We start from the raw sequence: 18,748 nt of genomic DNA, 5'->3' as shown, positions 1-18,748 counted from the left end.
TTTGTTCTTTTTATTATCACCAAAATATTTTTTTTAAAACTGGAAAATTAAATAAACACTTTATATTATATATAACACTTAATTAAGAGCAGGAAAAGTATTAGAAAGTATCAGCTGCAACTCACATACAAAGCTTTTTATGAAAATAATTGAATGAAAAAGAGGGGCGAAAAGTACAAAAGGGATATGCAAACTCAAAAGACGAAAACAATCTGACAATACCATGGCAAAAGACGAAAACGACGAAAAGACGAACCACAGTATACAAAACAAAACACAGCAAACTGAAGATTGAGCAACAAGAACCCACTAAAAACCGGGGACGAATCTCTCCAACTTCGTATTTGATTTGGCCTACAAACTGTTTTAATTTATAAAATGATATAATCTCCTATTTATTTGTATTGTAGTCCTGTTATATTATGTTGTCATTTCAATGTTATATCTAACTTTGCCATTAAAGTGCGAGGTTTGGCATGCCATAAAACCAGGTTCAACCCACCACTTTTATTCCCCTTTAAAAGTGTCCTGTACCAAGTCAGGAAGATGGCCATTGTTATATTATTGTTCGTTTCTCTATGAGTTGCATTTTAACGTTGAGTCGTTTGTGTTTCCTCTTTGAGATATGGAGAAAAGACGTGGCACGGTACTTGTCTATCCCAAATTCATGTATTTGGTTTTCATGTTATATTTGTTATTCTCGTGGTGTTTTGTCTGATGCTTGGTCCGTTTCTGTGTGTGTTGCGTTTCGGTGTTGTGTCGTTGTTCTCCTCTTATATTTAATGCGTTTCGCTCGGTTTTGGTTTGTTACCCCGATTTTGTTTTTTGTCCATGGATTTATGAGTTTTGAACAGCGGTATACTACTGTTACCTTTATTTAGCGTCACCGATGAGTCGTATGTAAATGAAACGCCCGTAGAAATGTGCAAATCATGAACCTAGTATCTTCCGAGTGTTGATTATACTCATCTGTATGAATAGAGCTATGCAGCATATGCTGCAGCTACAATTGTCTATCTTGTAAATCTTAATATTTACCGTTATGACGTAGACGCTTTATTTTATGTGTAAGAAACCATACTTCTTCTTTGCCAGTAGTTTTAATTATTCAATATGTTGAATTAAAATTAACATTTCTTGTTATATTTTACTAAAAGAGGGGCGAAAGATACCGGTGGGACATTCAAACTCATAAATAGAAAATAGAACTGACAACGCCATGGCTAAAAAAGAAAAAGAAAAACAGACAAACAATAGTACAATAAACACAACATAGAACACTGAAGACTAAGCAACAGGAACCCAACACAATCTGGGGGTGATCTTAGAGATCTACGAAGAGAGTACAAGACAGAATGATTTATATTTTTTTAACAGCTTGAACATTTTTGAGCTGTGACATGTGACCGTTACACATTCGTCTCAGAATTTATCAAACAGAATAAACAAATATTCAATCAGCAATTTGACAGTGACAAGATTGGATTTGTATGCACGTTTAAATCTGGACGACTACTAACGGTTTACTGATACTTTTAATACAAGTTTGGGTATGATAATCAAGTCATAATGAGTAACTTTTTACTTCCTTACCTACTTTATAATAGTTTTCTATAACACATTAATGGCAGTTGAGTAATTACCGTTAGTATATTTTTGTTTATCAAAATAAAACAATTAACAGTAATTTAACTGTATAAATAAACAATGTAACTTACAAAACTGAATATCAATAACATTGAAGATAAACAATACCTAACTTGACTTTAGGTACTCGTATTGGCCCTGTCGTACATGTTTTGCATTTACCTGACTGTCCATATTTATATTAGCATTTACATTTATTGTTGATATATATATGTTTTAACATAAAGGCATAATTGAAAAGATGGCGACGAAACTGATTATAGACGTGGATACTGGCGTTGATGATTCAAAAGCATTAATGCTTGCTCTTTCGAGATCTGACGTTGACATTTTGGCTATCACGTGCGTAAATGGTAATGTTGATATTGACAACGTATGTAGAAATACTCTGAGGGTCCTGAAAGTTTGTGATCGACTAGATGTAAGTATAAGGTTACTTCAATAAGGGCTTTGGAACGAATTGTTTACGATTTTTGTATAAAAGTCACAGGCTAGTTGTTCATTAATTGCTGACGGTGGTTTTACAAAGAGCCTCCCCGGAAGGAACAGTTACATATATTTATTTCACAAGACTTCGTTTGTGAAGGAAAATAACACTTTATAGGTTTTTGTGCGATCGAAGACCTTTTCTGGTTTTATCTTTATCAAGGAACGCCCTAACCCTAAAGAATGTTTGTATACATGGATAATTGCCGATAATCTATATACGAACACACTGATATTGTCGTACGGTGACCTATAGATGTTGGATGTATACTAATTGATAATTTAGTCTTAGATGCATGATTATTTTGAATTATTTGTTAGTGGCTTTGAACTAGCTGTCAGTAACTACGAGTACTCTCAGATCTGTACTGAGTGTCTTTTTGTTGTTGGGATATACAAATATCCGGCCACATCCACGCTGTGTTTTTATTAGATTTATTTCTATTTGTATCCATCTGATGAGTTCCGCCTTTTTCAACTGATTTTGATAGTTCTTTCTGATATTGTACTGTTACACCACATTCACTGGTAAGGGGAGGGTTGGGATCGCGCTAAAATGTTTAACCCCACTGCATTCTGTATGTACGTGCCTGACTCAAGTCAGAGGCCTGTTATACACCGGTTGTCGTTCGTTGACGTGGTTCATATTTGGTTTGCGTTACCTTTTTTGTACAAAAATTAGCCGTTAGTTTTCTCGTTTCAATCATTTTACATTTGTCATTTCAGGACCTTATATAGCTAACTATGATGTATGGGCCTTGCTTATTGTTGAAGGCCGTATGGGGACTTATAATTGTTAATTCATGGTGGTATGTGCTCTGTTGTGGGGAGTTGTCTCATTGGCAATCATACCAAAACTTCTTTTTTATATAAACGAAACTATGGAATAAGTCCCCTTTATTGTATAAGAAAAACAAATAATAAAAAAATACACTATTTACCCTGCCTTTGAATTTGACCAAAAAATATTCAAATCACAACTACTGCAATTCAAATAAATCCATTGATCAAATTCATCATTCTTCGATCAATCATACAATTTTGTTAAATTTATGATTTATGAAAAAATGTTTGTGAATGTATATTTTTCTTCAAAGATACCGATTTATAAGGGAGCATGTAGGTCAATGGTAGGCAACAGAAAGCCTGCAGATGCACACGGCGCTGACGGACAAGGTGACCTGATGAATCCTATACCTGTTGACATGTATCTAATTAAATCAGAACATGCAGTGAAGGCCATCTTGAGAATTACCGACGAGAACCCTGGTACATATTACAGTTCGAAAATATGGAAAAAAGTAAAGTCACAAAAATACTGAACTCCGAGGAGAATTCAAAAAATGAAAGTCCTTAATCTAATGACAAAATCAAGAGATAAAACACATCAAACGAATGAATAAAAAACCTGTAATATTCCTGACTTGGTACAGGCATTTTCTTATAAAGAAGTGGATTGAACCTGGTTTAATAGCTTGCTAAACCTCTCTCTTGTATAACAAACGCATCAAATTCATTCCATTATATTGACAACGATGCGTGATCAACACAAATTGACATATTAGGTAACAATGTCAAAAATAGGGGTAAACCAGTCAACATTGTGTTATAATCTTAACTATAAAACCGTAAAAGCTACACTCAGGAACGTACTATTGTTTTTTTACTGTTGATTTAAACCATAAACATAATATGAATAATATGAATTAAAGATATTTGCTCCTCTTGTTTTTGACTTTTTGTCAGATATAAGAAATCCTCTGGATTTATCCATGTATTGCCATTAAAACAATTATCCCTCTAACCCCTACTTTTTTTAAATTTTATTACATATTGTGTAAAAAGGCGTATTTAAAAATCTTATTATTAACCCTTGTTATTTTTTCATGGAGTTTGAAACAAAAAAATGGCAGAAGTGAAAAATATGAAAAATCTAGAGAGAATCATTTCCCGGCAAATTTGTATTATATATCGAAAACAAGCATTTTTTTCTGCCTTTTTAGGTTCCTTATGTATACTTTAATTTTAGAACAGTCATTTAAAAAGCTTTTTATTTTGAAGCAGAGTAGCAAACATCCTTAATACATGTTCCGTCTTGTAATTTTAATGTTTTTATTCTTCTAATAAATATGATAACGGTAAAATATAACACAATCAGAAAATTGATTTTGCTCATTGTTTATCAAATCTAAATTAGTAAATATTCGATGTGTTGAGTACTAATATCATATACGATTGTTTGTATGTTATCATTAAACATAATGTTTAGTAACCATGGCTAAAAATGCAGCAGGGTTATACCATATGTATTGATCTAATATTACCTTAGAAGTATATCCGAGAAAATGAAACATATGACAAAAGTAGTTACCTTGCTATCAGATATTCCGCCAAACCTACTTAATATATAGATCTGGTTTATCTAATATTTGTATGTATCATATCAAATGTGTTTGTTGTTCATACACTACTTGTAAGTTTTAGAGCTTTTTCGAATCTATATTATTTTGCAATTATAAGAAAAGATATTCCTCCAAACGGAGACTAATTTCAATCTGGTTTATCTAATAATTGTATGTTCTATCATATCAAACGTGTTTGTTGTTATTACACTACATGTAAGTTTGAGAGCTTTTTCGAACCTATCCGTGCAACATTCAATTATATTTTTAGGGGAAATTACCCTGATAGCTGTTGCACCGTTAACAAATATTGCCTTGGCTTTACGTCTTGATCCAGACTTTGGCGGAAAGTTAAAAGAGGTATTCATAATGGGAGGGAACATTGAAGGTGAGTGTTACTGTTAAATGCAAAACAAAGATTTATTTTTATAGATTTTGTACATTCGAATCGCCTTTCTAAATTTATCTTAAGATTGAAGGCTCAGAACCCATTGTTTATAGCAAACGATGTATTAACCCTGCATAAATTGTGAGGAGCTATACAACCAAAAGTGACATGAAGAATTTACCCTTGTTCCTCTAATGCTAGCTATGTTTAAAAAGATTCTAGTAATGTTTAAATGATCTATATCATTTCGTGTTAGGTAACGGTCTCAATGAAATTTATTGTTATAAGATTTCATGGTAACTGTTAAGTTATGTTTCGATTCATGCAAACATTAATCTTGCAATGTAAATATAAAAACATTGAACGATTTATTAGAACGTTAATGAGTAAGAATATAAAGGGTTTAAACCACATATATTTAAAAATTTCTCAATGTCGATTACTTTAAATTTTTATACTTTCAAATTTGCCATTTCATTAGGGACTTTCCGTTTTGAATTTCCTTGGAGCTTAGTATTTTTGAGATTTATTTTTTACAGTAGACAAGAGTCATTGATAAAGTCTGGTTGCATTAAATTCAAATCAATAGTGTTTTTTTTACAAAACTTTTGATCTGAGCGTCACTGATGAGTCTTATGTAGACGAAACGCGCGTCTGGCGTATAAAATTATAATCCTGGTACTTTTGATAACTATTTACACCACTGGGTCGATGCCACTGCTGGTGGACGTTTCGTCCCCGAGGGTATCACCACCCCAGTAGTCAGCACTTCGGTGTTGACATGAATATCAATTATATGGTCATTTTTATAAATTTTCTGTTTTACAAAACTTTGAATTTTTCAAAAAACTAAGGATTTTCTTACCCCAGGAGTAGATTACCTTAGCCGTATTTGGCACAACTTTTTGGAATTTTGGGTCCTCAATGCTCTTCAACTTTGTATTTGTTTGGCTTTTTAACTATTTTGATTTGAGCGTCACTGATGAGTCTTATGTAGACGAAACGCGCGTCTGGCGTATAAAATTATAATCCTGGTACTTTTGATAACTATATACTGTTGTTTGTCTTTTTTCTGTTTTGCAAAGACGTTTGTTTGTTTGTTTCCGACAGACATTTTGCCAACAAATAAAATTGATCCTTTTGAAACATCTATGTGCAGCTCTGTCCCGGTGACATTTTTTTTGGGAAAATATCTCAAAAGTGCAAAAGTAGATTTAACATTTTTTTCATATTCTGGTTGACTGTTTTGTCTTGAAAATGCATATAAAGTAAACATAAACCAGTGTTTTGCCATTTTTCGAAATTACTTATTATTTGATCCATTTTGCACACCATGCTTCTTAAAAGAATAGGCACTACAAACCTAATTTTTGAAGTTCTTGATATAAAAAGTAAATAGTAAGCAACAATAAACAAAAACCTATGATGAGATTTATTGTTGTGACTTAATCAAGACAGAAAAAACACATATAATGATAGGTAAGGTCCAAATTGGCAACACTATTGATATCAGGTTCAGTGACAAGCATAACTTGAATGCTATAGCATGTTAGATATAATTATAACAATTCTGCGGAGATTACGTCAATGGCGTACACTATTTGTATAAAGCTTTATATTTGGACAGATTTAGCCTTGGATGCTTCATATTTTGTACAATACGTAGTTTGATAACTGTATTTAGTATATTAGTTTATTGAAAGGTCTGCATGCTCTTAAGACACGGATTACATCTCCTCGACCTCATTTGATAGACAAGTGATTAAGGATATTGTTACCTGATTAGGTCCATTTCTGAAAGCGAAGGAAGGGGGTCATATGTGGTTTATGAAATGATGTTTAGGTGTTCAGGTCAGTATGGCAGAATTTATCTGCTATTGTTGACATTTTTAATAATTCATAGGTCTTAGAAGTATGCTCCATTTATAAGATACTTTAAGCAAAAGGTCAAATGCATGAAATGATAGAAAGGTGTATATGTCTGGTATGTAAATCTTTTATGAATTTTTGATAATGTATATGTAATACTCATTTTATTCTTTGAAACTTTCACAATAAAATCAAACCGAAAAGCATGCGACACTTTTCAACGTATGCAATTCTTTTTCATCTTATAGGACGAGGAAATATAAGTTTAGGTGCAGAATACAACTTCTACGCAGATCCGGAAGCAGCATATATCACACTGCAAGAGCTGAAGTGTCCAGTAAACCTATTGTCTTTGGAAGCAGCAGAAGCAAATGGATTTAAATGGGTAAGTTAAATTGACAATAGATAAAGGAAGATGTGGTATGAGTGCCAATGAGACAACTCTCGATCAAAGCCACAATTATAAAAGTAAACCATTATAGGTTAAGAAATACTAAATACTAAACTTGTTCAAAGGGTATCTACATGTCTCAATCTTCAAAATCGGTTATCTAAAAATACTACCATCGCTAACATTTTTAACAATAAAAATCGTGGTTACCCTTCTATCGATAAGTGTCATGCCAAAAAGTGACTTACATGTCCCCGTCTTTCCACCAACAATACGGTAAGGTCCACGCTTAATGGTTGCACATTTTCTTTAAATTTTGAAACTGATATAACTTTAAAAACAAACAGTTTTATTTATTTAATCACATGAAACAAACCGGGGTGTGGTATTCAGTACGTAGGAGAAACTGGACGATATTTATCTAAACGCACGTCTGTATCGTTTTAAAAGACCAAATAAATTCAAAAGTATCATTTACCAACACCTTAAGAAGCACAACCATCCTTTTAAATATTTAGCAGTTCAACCTTTAGAAGTAGTAAATAAGCAGCCTGGTGAATCGCATTCAAAGTTTGTACGATCACGGAAAATAATTGAATTAAATTGGATTAAAAAATTACAGACAGTTTACCCTCTCGGTCTAAATGATAATATCATGGGAATTGGTAATATATCTAGAACCAATTCCGTTAACATTTTGGATATAGTTTCTAAAACTGTTCGTAAAAACCGTTCTCACGGTCGTAGAACAAATCGCAATCAAAGAAAATTTCGGGCTAATCATACCAATATTTCAGACGTAATTTCTATTTCAAAAAACAACGGCAAACATTATCTGTTAACAAAACTCTGTTCGTTACCGGTTAATAAGTTAAATAAAATTTTGGAGGATTGCAACACAATTTCATATAGCAGTCTTAGTATGAAATTGTTCAAATTATTATGGCATATTGTTATTCTAAATTATTTCCCAAAATTGATCGCCCTGAAGATCATAAAAAACATTTTATTAAAATTAAGTATGTCAATATTATCAAATTTATTCGTTCTTTGTGTAATCATACATTTTTTGGTTGCGTTAAGTCTGCTAATTGATATTTTATCGTATGTTTTTATATGTTGTGATGTTATGCTATTGTTTCAGAAAAAAAGGGAGAAGGTTTGGGCCCATTAAAACGTTTAATCCCGCTGCAAATGTTTGCACCTGTCCTAAGTCAGGAATCTGATGTACAGTAGTTGTCGTTTGTTTATGTAATATATACGTGTTTCTCGTTTCTCGTTTTGTTTATATAGATTAGACCGTTGGTTTTCCCGTTTGAATGGTTTTACACTAGATATTTTGGGGCCCTTTATAGCTTGTTGTTCGGTGTGAGCCAAGGCTCCGTGTTGAAGGCCGTACTTTAACCTATAATGGTTTAATTTTTGAAATTGTTATTTGGATGGAGAGTTGTCTCATTGGCACTCACACCACATCTTCCTATATCTATCTACCAATAAAGGCTTTGATTTAGTAAATATTGCCGGTATATTTAAGGACCATTCTGTTAAAGAACAAATTCCTGGATATTTTGACAAGACTGAGCTACCTCTTATTTGTTATATTTACAAGAAATCTACCCAACAATTTGTGTTTAATAATAGTCAACTGTGTAAAGATGTTAATATCAGTGAAAATACACCTACTTCATGTAATTGCAGTAATTCCGAATATATTTATGGACCCATTTCCCATGTTATAACAGGAAATATTAACATCGTTCAAGACCGAGAGTTAAAATCATTCCTCAGCAAAGGACCTAAATATCGTCCCCCGTCAATTATTAATTGGAATGAGTGTCGTAATATCATCCACGACTCACTCCATACTTACTGTATGAAATGGATAAAACGGGAAAAAGCTGATAAAAAATTTTTGGACTCTTTTTTTAATTCAGTAATGAAGATAGTTGATATACGTATTCAACATTTTAAAGAACATTTTACTATTAACAATAACCACAATAAACCTATATCTCGTATCAAACATAAACTAAAAGAACTAGCCAAGGAATTTGTTTTTGTTCCGGCCGATAAAGCTGCTAATAATATTATTATTGTTTGACGTAAATTTTACATTGAGGTTCTGAAAAAGGAAATCACCAATTCACCAACATTCCAACTGACTGAAAACGAAATCTGTAACAAACATAAACTTTTAGCCACCGCTTTACAAGCAGAGCCAAATACAATGAAAGTCCCAACTATGTATTGGCTTCCGAAGCTACACAAAACCCCTTAAAAATATAGATTTATTTCGTCTTCAAGCCATTGTTCAACTACTAAATTGTCTATTCTTCTTACCAGCACACTTGGTACAATTAAAAACCTTATAATAAATTGTTCAAATAAGGCCTTCGAAAATAGTGGAATATATTACGTTTGGAGTGTCAAGAACTCGTTGGAAGTACTTGATAAATTGCATGCTTATATTGGTGATTTTGAATCTGTTCAAAGTTTTGATTTTTCTACCCTGTATACCACATTGCCTCACATTCTCATTAAGAAAAAAATCACACACATGATTAAATGGGCATTCAAAAAATCAGAATGTGAATATATATGTTCAAACTCTTTTAGGTCATTTTTTAGTAGCAATAAACAAAAAACTATGTTAATTGGACATGCTTTGATACTATATATGCCCTTGAATTTTTACTAGATAACATTTTTGTTCGCTTTGGGGATTCCGTATATCGTCAGTTTATCGGAATTCTAATGGGGACTAACTGTGAACTAGTTATTGTGGACCTCTTTTATATCATTTGGCCTTAATTTTTGTGGACTCGAGCATCACTGATGAGTCTTTTGTAGACGAAACGCGCGTCTGGCGTATATACTAAATTTTGTCCCGGTATCTATGATGAGTCTATTATTAAATGAAATTCGGAATATACGCCAAGGACACTATCACCAAAAAACGCCCATATATACTTACATATTAATATTTTTATAAAGAGTAGCATGCAGTCTTCAACACTTATATCTTCATCGTAAAAGCACTGATTTATTCAATACCTCTTGAAGACTTGCCCTGAACCACAAAGTATCAATCATATAACATAACAAAAACTACTGTTCCTTTAATTTTAACGGCAAAAAACTTCTTACGATTGTTCGTACAATGCGAATTATTCCAGGAATGAAATTGAGAATGGAAATGAGGAATGTGTCAAAATGACATCAACTCGACTAAAGAGCAGTCAACAGCCGAAGTCCATCAATGGGTAGTTAATGCAGCGAGACACTCCCGTTCTGGGAGGTGTGCATCAGCTTTTCCCATGCGTTTTCTGTAACTCAAAACCAATGAATTAATGGTATTTTATGAATTATAGGTACTTGGTTACACACAGAAATACAGGTACCATCTTTAAATAATAATTAATGTAAATTTGAAACTTGAGTTTTGCAAACTTAGTCCATAATGGCAGTATCAATTTCCTACTCGTATATTATTTATATCTCTCAATTGTAGGAATGGTATGACAGATGGGTCAATATGGATACCAGAAAGAGTCGATTTATTAAAGCTTTCTCCAGCAAAAAAAGTCGTTATTGCAAGACACTCCTAAAGCACCCAAAATATTCACCGTACGATCTGCTGACAATGGCAACTGCTATTGACCAAACAGTTATAACTGATTCTGTTGACAAATGGTGTACTGTTGAGATTGGAGGTGATCATACAAGAGGCCAGCTAGTCATTGATTGGACAGGTAAAATGGGAAATAAGCCGAATGTAAAGATAATCAAGAAAGTCAACACAGATAAAGTCAAATCATATTGCATGTCCATGGTTATGTGAAAATTGCCATGAATATATACATTTCATATATATTTCATGAAATAAAAGTAATTACAAAGTAAATAGATTTAGTTTTGTTCTTTTTATTTGACAAACCTATATCTTGTATTCAGTTGTGCCTTTCTGATTTTTTGTATATATTTAGAAAAACACTTACCTTTAATACCTCTATTAGTGACGTTTTTACCTATTGTGTCTGTTTGTTTTGTTCTCACATCGTTGTTAATATAATGGGATTTGATGCGACTGTCAATAAGAAGAGGTTTGGCAAGCTCTAAAACCAAGTTTAATCCAACATTTTCTACATCAGAAAATGTCTGTACCAAGTCAGGAATATAATAAGAGATATCCATTCGTTTGATGTGTTTGAACTTAATACGTTAAAAGCTAAATGAAGATACGATCGTCATGTATACCACACATATGAGAAAAGAGAAAATTCCAAGGCAATAGAAATTCCGTAATAGTTTCGAAAATTGGGATTTTAAATCGATAACGACACAATAGTTTTTCGAAGAAAAATGACAATAAATCTTTAATCTGATTATACCACATGGTTTCTAAATTCGATTCTGAAGATATACCTGTTACAATGCAACAATGAAAAAAAACACTTTATAAAAAGCACAATATACCTGTTCTTTTATAATTATTATATGCTGTCTGTAGTGATACTCGTAAATGAAATGTCAAGGATTATTTTTCGAAATTCATTTATTTGTTTGTCAGACATCGTCGTAAAAGTGACAGACCTTATAAGACCCTGTAAGATTGAGTTATAATACTGTTTTTTAATCTAATGTTTAACACTTGTACGAACTGTCACGATGTATATTGTGAAGTGGGAACATGACAGTTTGGAATTGTTTGGTGTAACAAACTGATTCTACACTTAAGATACCTAATGATATATATTGTAACATGGTTTTATTACAAATGTTTTCGAAATATTCATTACTGATTGTTTATAGATCTTCAATATTGGTATCGTCCGAGACTGAAAATGATCAAAGAACTCTTTTCCCACCCCAAAAAAACAACCAAAACGAAGCCCCACCGAACAAACTTTAATGGATATTTTTGAACTCACACAACATGAACAGGAATCAATTTTGAATATGAAAATGTCAAAAAACACATGTGCTACACGAGTGCGAACAGAACACCCAAGAATTTAATTCCAATAACAAAAATGTTCATGTGGCTTTCTACCCGGATTTCTGGAATGTCAACTAAAATGAAAAGTTTGTATAGTAAAACATGTTTTCAGTTGTAAGTTAACATATAACATGTTTAATGTAGATAAACTCATCAAAAGACAGCTACGGCAGCGGAACTGTTTAAGACATGAAAACTTAACTCTTATTATACAACAGTTTACAAATAGGATAATGGATTTGTACCGTTTATAAAAGTAACATGTTGTCTAAGGTGTTATTTTACTCATAAAAAATGACAAGGATTGTTGTTGAAATTTGTTCATTTGATATTGAGACATAGCCGTGAAAGTGACAGACCCTGCAAGATTGTGTAATGATTACAGATTTTCAATCTGACATTTAACACTTGTCCGAAACACTTATTATGCATACTGCGAAGTAGAAACATAACAGAATAGTATTATGTGGGGTAACAAACGGCTACTACACTTTCAAAAATATTATATAAAAGATATATCGTAACTTTGTTTTGTTACAAATGTTTTGAAACGCTCACGTTTAGATTGTTTATAAATTTTCAATATTGGTATATTCAGAGACTGAAATTTCTGAGACACAACTTTTCTCATAAAAATATTTAAATCTGAAGAAATTGAAATTCCGTTATTGTCTCGTTGAGATTTCGAATTGAAAACGACTAGTTTTTCGAGGGAAAGTTACAGAAACGGACTTTTAATGATGCAGCAAAGAAAAATAACACTTCTAAATCTTTTTATCTTTTTATCGAGGTACTATGTTGTCACCGGTGATATATATAACTTAAAAAATGCCAAGGATTGTTTTTTGAAATCTCTTTATTTGATTTTCAGACACGCCGTAAAAGTGACAGATATTATTAGACCTTGTAATATTTAGTTATAATTACAGTTTTTAAATCTGACATTTTACATTTGTCTGAACTCTTATAATGTATACTAGTCGGAACATGGCAGTATGGAATTGTTTGATGTAACAAACTGCTACTCAACTTATAAAACATTGAATGGAATATATCGTAACTTTGATTTATTACAATTGTTTTCGAAACATTAGTACTGATTGTTTATAAATCTAAACTATTGGTATCTTCAGGAATTAAAATTAAAATTCCTGAGTCACTCCATTTCTTACTAAAAAAAATAAACAATTGAAGCTCTAACCAAAGAAATTTAGTCTATAATAGATACAATATCATGAGCAGCTTCTAATTTTAAGAAAGAAAATGTTTACAAATACTAGCCCTTCAATTTTGTGTAGGTAAGATCAGAGTTCAATTCCATAAACAAAAATGTTCATGAGGCTTTCCTCCCTGAATTCGGGAATGTCAATTAGAACGAAAAGTTTGGAAAGACCAACACTTTAAGTTTTCAGTTGTAAGGTTTACATTTAACATGTTTAATGAAGATAAACTCATCATAGATGAAAGGAGTATACAATTAATGCAATTGATAATCTATAACAGTTTTGAAAATTGAGATTTCGAATCGATTATGACAAATATGGATTTTGAAGAAAAGTTTCGGAAACGGACTTTTTATGACATTTAATTTTAAATCTTATTATTTGAAATGGTTTATCAATTTGATTCTGAAGATATACCTATTACAATGCAAAAATGAAAGAGAACACTTCACCAATAGCATAATTAACCTGTTCTTTTTATATAAAGGTAATATGATGTTTATGGTGATATATTACACATAAAAGAAATGCCAAGGATTGTTTTCAAAATCTGATTATTTGATTCTTCAGACATCGCCGTAAAAGTGACAGACCTTTTAAGACTTTATAAGATTAATAAATAATTACATTTCGTTTTACAATCTGACATTTTACACTTGTCCGAACTCTCATAATGTATACTGTGAACAGGGAACATGATAGAAGGAAATTTGTTGGTGTAACACACGGCTCCTACACTTAAAATATTTAATGAAAGATATCGTAACTAGTTTTTTTAATTTTTTTATTTAAAAATGTTTTTGAAACATCCATTACTGATTGTTTATACATATGTAATATTGGTATCTTCATAGACTGAAATTCCTCAGCCTCCCCATTTCTAAACAAAAAAATTGAAGCTCTAACTGAAGAAATTAAGTCTTAAATGAATACTTTTCAACTCAAATATCATAAACAGTGGTTAATATTCAAGACGAAAATATTTACGATTTGAGGATTTCGTCATTGAAATCTGAAAAGTCAACTAGAAACATAAAGTTTAGAAAGCCAAACAACACTTTACACTAAAACGGCTTAAAAATAAAAAAAAAACGTGGATAAATCATATATATTTCAAGCATTCTTTGTTATCAGGTAGCAAAACAATTTTTTTTTTTAAATTTTGATTTTAATTAAAATATTTATAGTATTAAGTTTCTTAATGTTTTGTATATATACAGTATCATACGTTGAACAGGCAACCTATTTACTGAAGATATACTCGTCATACACAAAATGAGAGAAAAAATTAAGGCAATTTATATTCGGTAATAGAAAATTGAGATTTGAAATCTATACACATGGAAAAAAGTATTGCAACACCTTGATTTTTTAAAACTTGAAAAATCAGCCTCTTTTTTTGGATGAAATATAATAAAATATGTGTATAATATTATTGAAACATAGCATGCATAGTTTATGATAACATTGGCATTGAAACGAACAAACAAATTTTGAAAAAAAATGATTTATATAACCACAATTTTAATACCAAAATGGAGTGTTTTTTGTACAAAAAAATGCATTTTATAACTTTTACTGTAGTCGAAATTTACAATGTCAAACATTTCAAAATTAATCCTTAGGTGACTGTTCATATCATGGTTGATTGTTATACGCCAAAGAATTAGTACTTTGTGCGCAGCCTCCATTCAAACGGATAACCGCATCTAAATGTCTTCTGATTCCTGCCATAAATCGACTTACTTGTTGCTAAGGTAGCAGCAACCATTTCTGATGAAGGGCATTGTTTATTTCATGATGTGTTTGAACTGGGGTGTCTTTTCGCGCACTTTCCGCTTAATAGTGTCCCAAATATGCTCGATATGGTTGAAATCCGAGCTACGATCGTGCCAAGGAAGATGAACCGAATTCCATTTGAACATTGGATCTTCCTCCACGATGCGAATTTCCAACTTTGGTGAGCTCTGCACTACATTGGATACGGAAAACTGTGTGTCTGTTCGTTAGCAAAGGTCTCCGAAATGGTCTTATCGCACGATAACCAGTAGCGATGAGTCAATCTCAAACAGTTCTTGTCAAAAGGCTGCTGTATGGCCACCACTCTCTTTTTAGGATTGTCTTGTATGCAATGGTTTTCCTTCTGACCAACCTTCATTATGCTCGATTTTCTTTAGCAAATGGTATAGGGGGTCTTCATTATCTCGGAATGTCTTCAACAGCGTTTTTGACTGATTTATTCTCAAAACGACTTATAGTGAAATGGTGATGATCAACATTACGTGCAGTTTTTACAGCGACATCTCTGCTTTCCTTATGCTGATTATCTGACATATTGGTGCAGTTAAGAGTTGTCAAGGACCCATTATAAGGTGTCAATGACATAACTTTAAAAATTTGGTTATTTAAAGGGTTGAAAACAATGAGGATAAAAACAACTGTTTTGCTGTTTACGGGTACAGTACCTGCATGTGCAGATAAAAAAATATCGAGTCGATATTTATTGATTAAACTCATGTGATACTTAAATAATGTTTAACTAGTTCTATTTTACCAAATTATATCCCTAAAAAATGAATAGTGTTATTTTAATTTCAATTTCAATTTGGTGTTGCAATACTTTTTTCCATGTGTATATTACGACAGAATAGTTTTTAGAAGAAAAGTTTCAGTAACGGACGCTTTATAACATTTAAGCTAAATTCTTTTATGTATACAAAAAAAAAACCCACAAAAATACTGAACTCCGAGGAAAATTCAAAAAGGAAATTCAAAAATCAAAAGGCAAAATCAAAAGTCCAAACACATCAAACAAATAGATAACAACTCTCATATTCCTCACTTGGTACAGGCATTTTCTAATGTCGAAAATGGTGGATTGAACCTGGTTTTATAGCTAGCTAAACATCTTACTTGTATGACAGTTGCCTCAAATTCCAATACATTGTCATTGATGCGTGAGCAAAACAAACATACTCAAAGAGTAAAAATGTCAAAAATAGGGGTACATCAGTCAACATTGTGTTATCATCTTAATCACTAGAAAAACAACAAAGGTAACGAAGAAGCATAAAAAGGCATGCATCAAATTTAACATCCTCATTATGCATATCTTATACTATTTTATTTATCTATGTAAAGTCTATCCGTAAAGGTTGGAAGGTTTTCAATACTGGTGTAAAATTGCGCGCTTGAAATTCGCACAGGTAGACATAAACTAATTTTGTCGTTCAAAGTATGACGGCATACATAAATGCAGAGTCACGTAAAGTAGATATAAAAAAACCCAGACTTAACAGTAAAAATAATAAAAATAAATAAAATGATAGTGTGGTTCAAAGAATGACGGGATAAATAAGTACAGAGTCACGTTAAATGTATATCATAAAAAACAGACTCAACAGAAAAAGTAGTATTGATGAATAAAATAGTTTTGTCATTGAAAGTATGACAAGATCCATAAGGAAGAAGGACAAATCACCTCACTGGCAAATCGCCCCACTTATTCACCAACTCGACCCACTTTAAAAAAAACCCGACCAAACTGATTTATCAAATCGCCCCACTTTTTAAAGAATCGCCCCACATGTGAAATGGGTTAGATCATGTTTAATATAACTCCTGCCAACTCGCCTCACTTAATGGAAAACGGTAATTTCTTGATTAATATATAATTTTCATGTCTGTTAACTTTCAACTATGCAGAAGAAAAGTACAAAAAAAGAAGCATTTCAAACGTTCTCATAAGTGGGACCAATTGGAAAGCCAACACACATTACAGTTTAATCATTTCATTCGTAAGTGGGGCTAGTTGGTAGCCTTTAACTCTATTCATACTGTACTCTTCATAATATATTAATCTAGATTTTACCGTTTTACATTAAGTGGGGCGTTTTTTTAAGTGGGGCGAGTTGGCAAAAAAGTGGGGCGATTAGGTGTGGAGCGATTTTCCAGTGAGGCGATTTGTCATGGATTCATCCATAAGTAAAAGTAATATAATTAATAAATAGAATAATTTTATCGTTCAAAGTTGGTTCAAACATGGTTTCTTTTAATGTAATTCTGAAGATATATTTGTGACAAAGCAATAATGACAAATGACACTTTACAAATAGAATAGTGAACTTTTTCTTTCTATAGAGGTAATATGGTGTCTACGGTGATATTTTACTCATAAAAGAAATGCCAAGGATTGTTTTCGAAATCTGTTCATTTTATTTTCAGACGTACCCGTGAAAGTGACAGACCTTGTATCACCTTGTAAGATTTATTAATAATTGCATTTTTAGACCTCACATTCTACACTTGTCCGAGCATTAATGATGTATACTGTGAAGTGGGAACATGACAGTATGGAAATGTTTGGTGTAACAATGAATGATATGGTATCTTTGTTTTGATAAAAAATGTTTTAACTGCTAGTAGTCTTTTGTTATTCATGTATTATTGTCATTTTATTTATTTTCTTTTGTTACATCTTTTAACATCGAACTCGGACTTCTCTTGAACTGAATTTAAATGTTCGTATTGTTATGCGTTTAATTTTTTACATTGGCTAGATGTATAGGGAGATGGTTGAGATCTCACAAATATGTTTTACCTCGCCGCAATTTTGCGCCTGTCCCAAGTCAGGAGCCTCTGGCCTTTGTTAGTCTTGTATGATTTTCAAGTTTAGTTTCTTGTGTATTATTCGGAGTTTAGTATGACGTCAATTATCACTGTATTAGTATACATATTTAGACAGCTGAGGGACACCTACAGGTGCGGGAATTCTCGCTACATTGAAGACCCATTGGTGGCCTTCGGCTGTTGTCTGCTCTATGGTCGGGTTGTTGTCGTTTTGACACATTCCTCATTTTCATTCTCAATTTTATTTCGAAATTTCAGTACTGATTATTTATCGATCTTCAGTATTGGTGTCTCTAGAAAATGAATCTACTCAGACACCCTCTCCTCCCCAAAATAATATTCAAATGTAAGGAAATTGACATTCATTATTGCTTCGAAAATTATCGACATAATAGATTTTGAAGGAAAGCATCGGAAACATAGTTTTTCATGACATTCAGAATTAAATCTTATTAAGCTACATGGTTTTCAAATTTGATTCTGAAGATATACCTGTTACATTGCAAAAATGACAAATACACTTTGTAAAAAATATAATGATAATGTTCTTTATTGAAGGTATATGATGTCTATGATGATATATTACTTATAAATGAAATGCCAAGGATTATTTTCAAATATGTTTATTTAATTTTCAGACATCGCTGTTAACTTGACAGACCTTGTATGCTTGAGTATTTAATTCTTTTAACAGTTTCAAAATCTGACATTTTA

General features: G+C 32.1%; 1 protein-coding gene across 1 annotated transcript; it reads left to right on the top strand.

Annotated features, from left to right (window-relative positions):
* Window positions 1-1,877: 1,877 nt before the first annotated feature.
* On the top strand, window positions 1,878-11,024 carry LOC134727867 (nucleoside hydrolase-like). Its single transcript, XM_063592262.1, has 5 exons — window positions 1,878-2,068; window positions 3,231-3,402; window positions 4,807-4,923; window positions 7,041-7,177; window positions 10,695-11,024. Exons 1-5 carry the CDS (start codon window positions 1,889-1,891, stop codon window positions 11,022-11,024), a joined length of 936 nt encoding a protein of 311 aa, XP_063448332.1. The 5' UTR covers window positions 1,878-1,888.
* The last annotated feature ends 7,724 nt before the right edge of the window (window positions 11,025-18,748 follow it).

The sequence above is a fragment of the Mytilus trossulus genome, chromosome 8, assembly GCF_036588685.1.
Source record: "Mytilus trossulus isolate FHL-02 chromosome 8, PNRI_Mtr1.1.1.hap1, whole genome shotgun sequence".
NCBI lineage: Eukaryota > Metazoa > Mollusca > Bivalvia > Mytilida > Mytilidae > Mytilus > Mytilus trossulus.
This window is presented reverse-complemented; position numbering and strand designations above follow the sequence as displayed.

Coding starts and splice junctions, on each gene's coding strand:
- LOC134727867 (XM_063592262.1), top strand. CDS start 1,889: ATGGCGACGAAACTGATTATAGACGTGGATACTGGCGTTGATGATTCA. Junction 2,069..3,230: donor AAGTTTGTGATCGACTAGAT/GTAAGTATAAGG, acceptor TTTTCTTCAAAG/ATACCGATTTATAAGGGAGC. Junction 7,178..10,694: donor AAGCAAATGGATTTAAATGG/GTAAGTTAAATT, acceptor TCTCAATTGTAG/GAATGGTATGACAGATGGGT.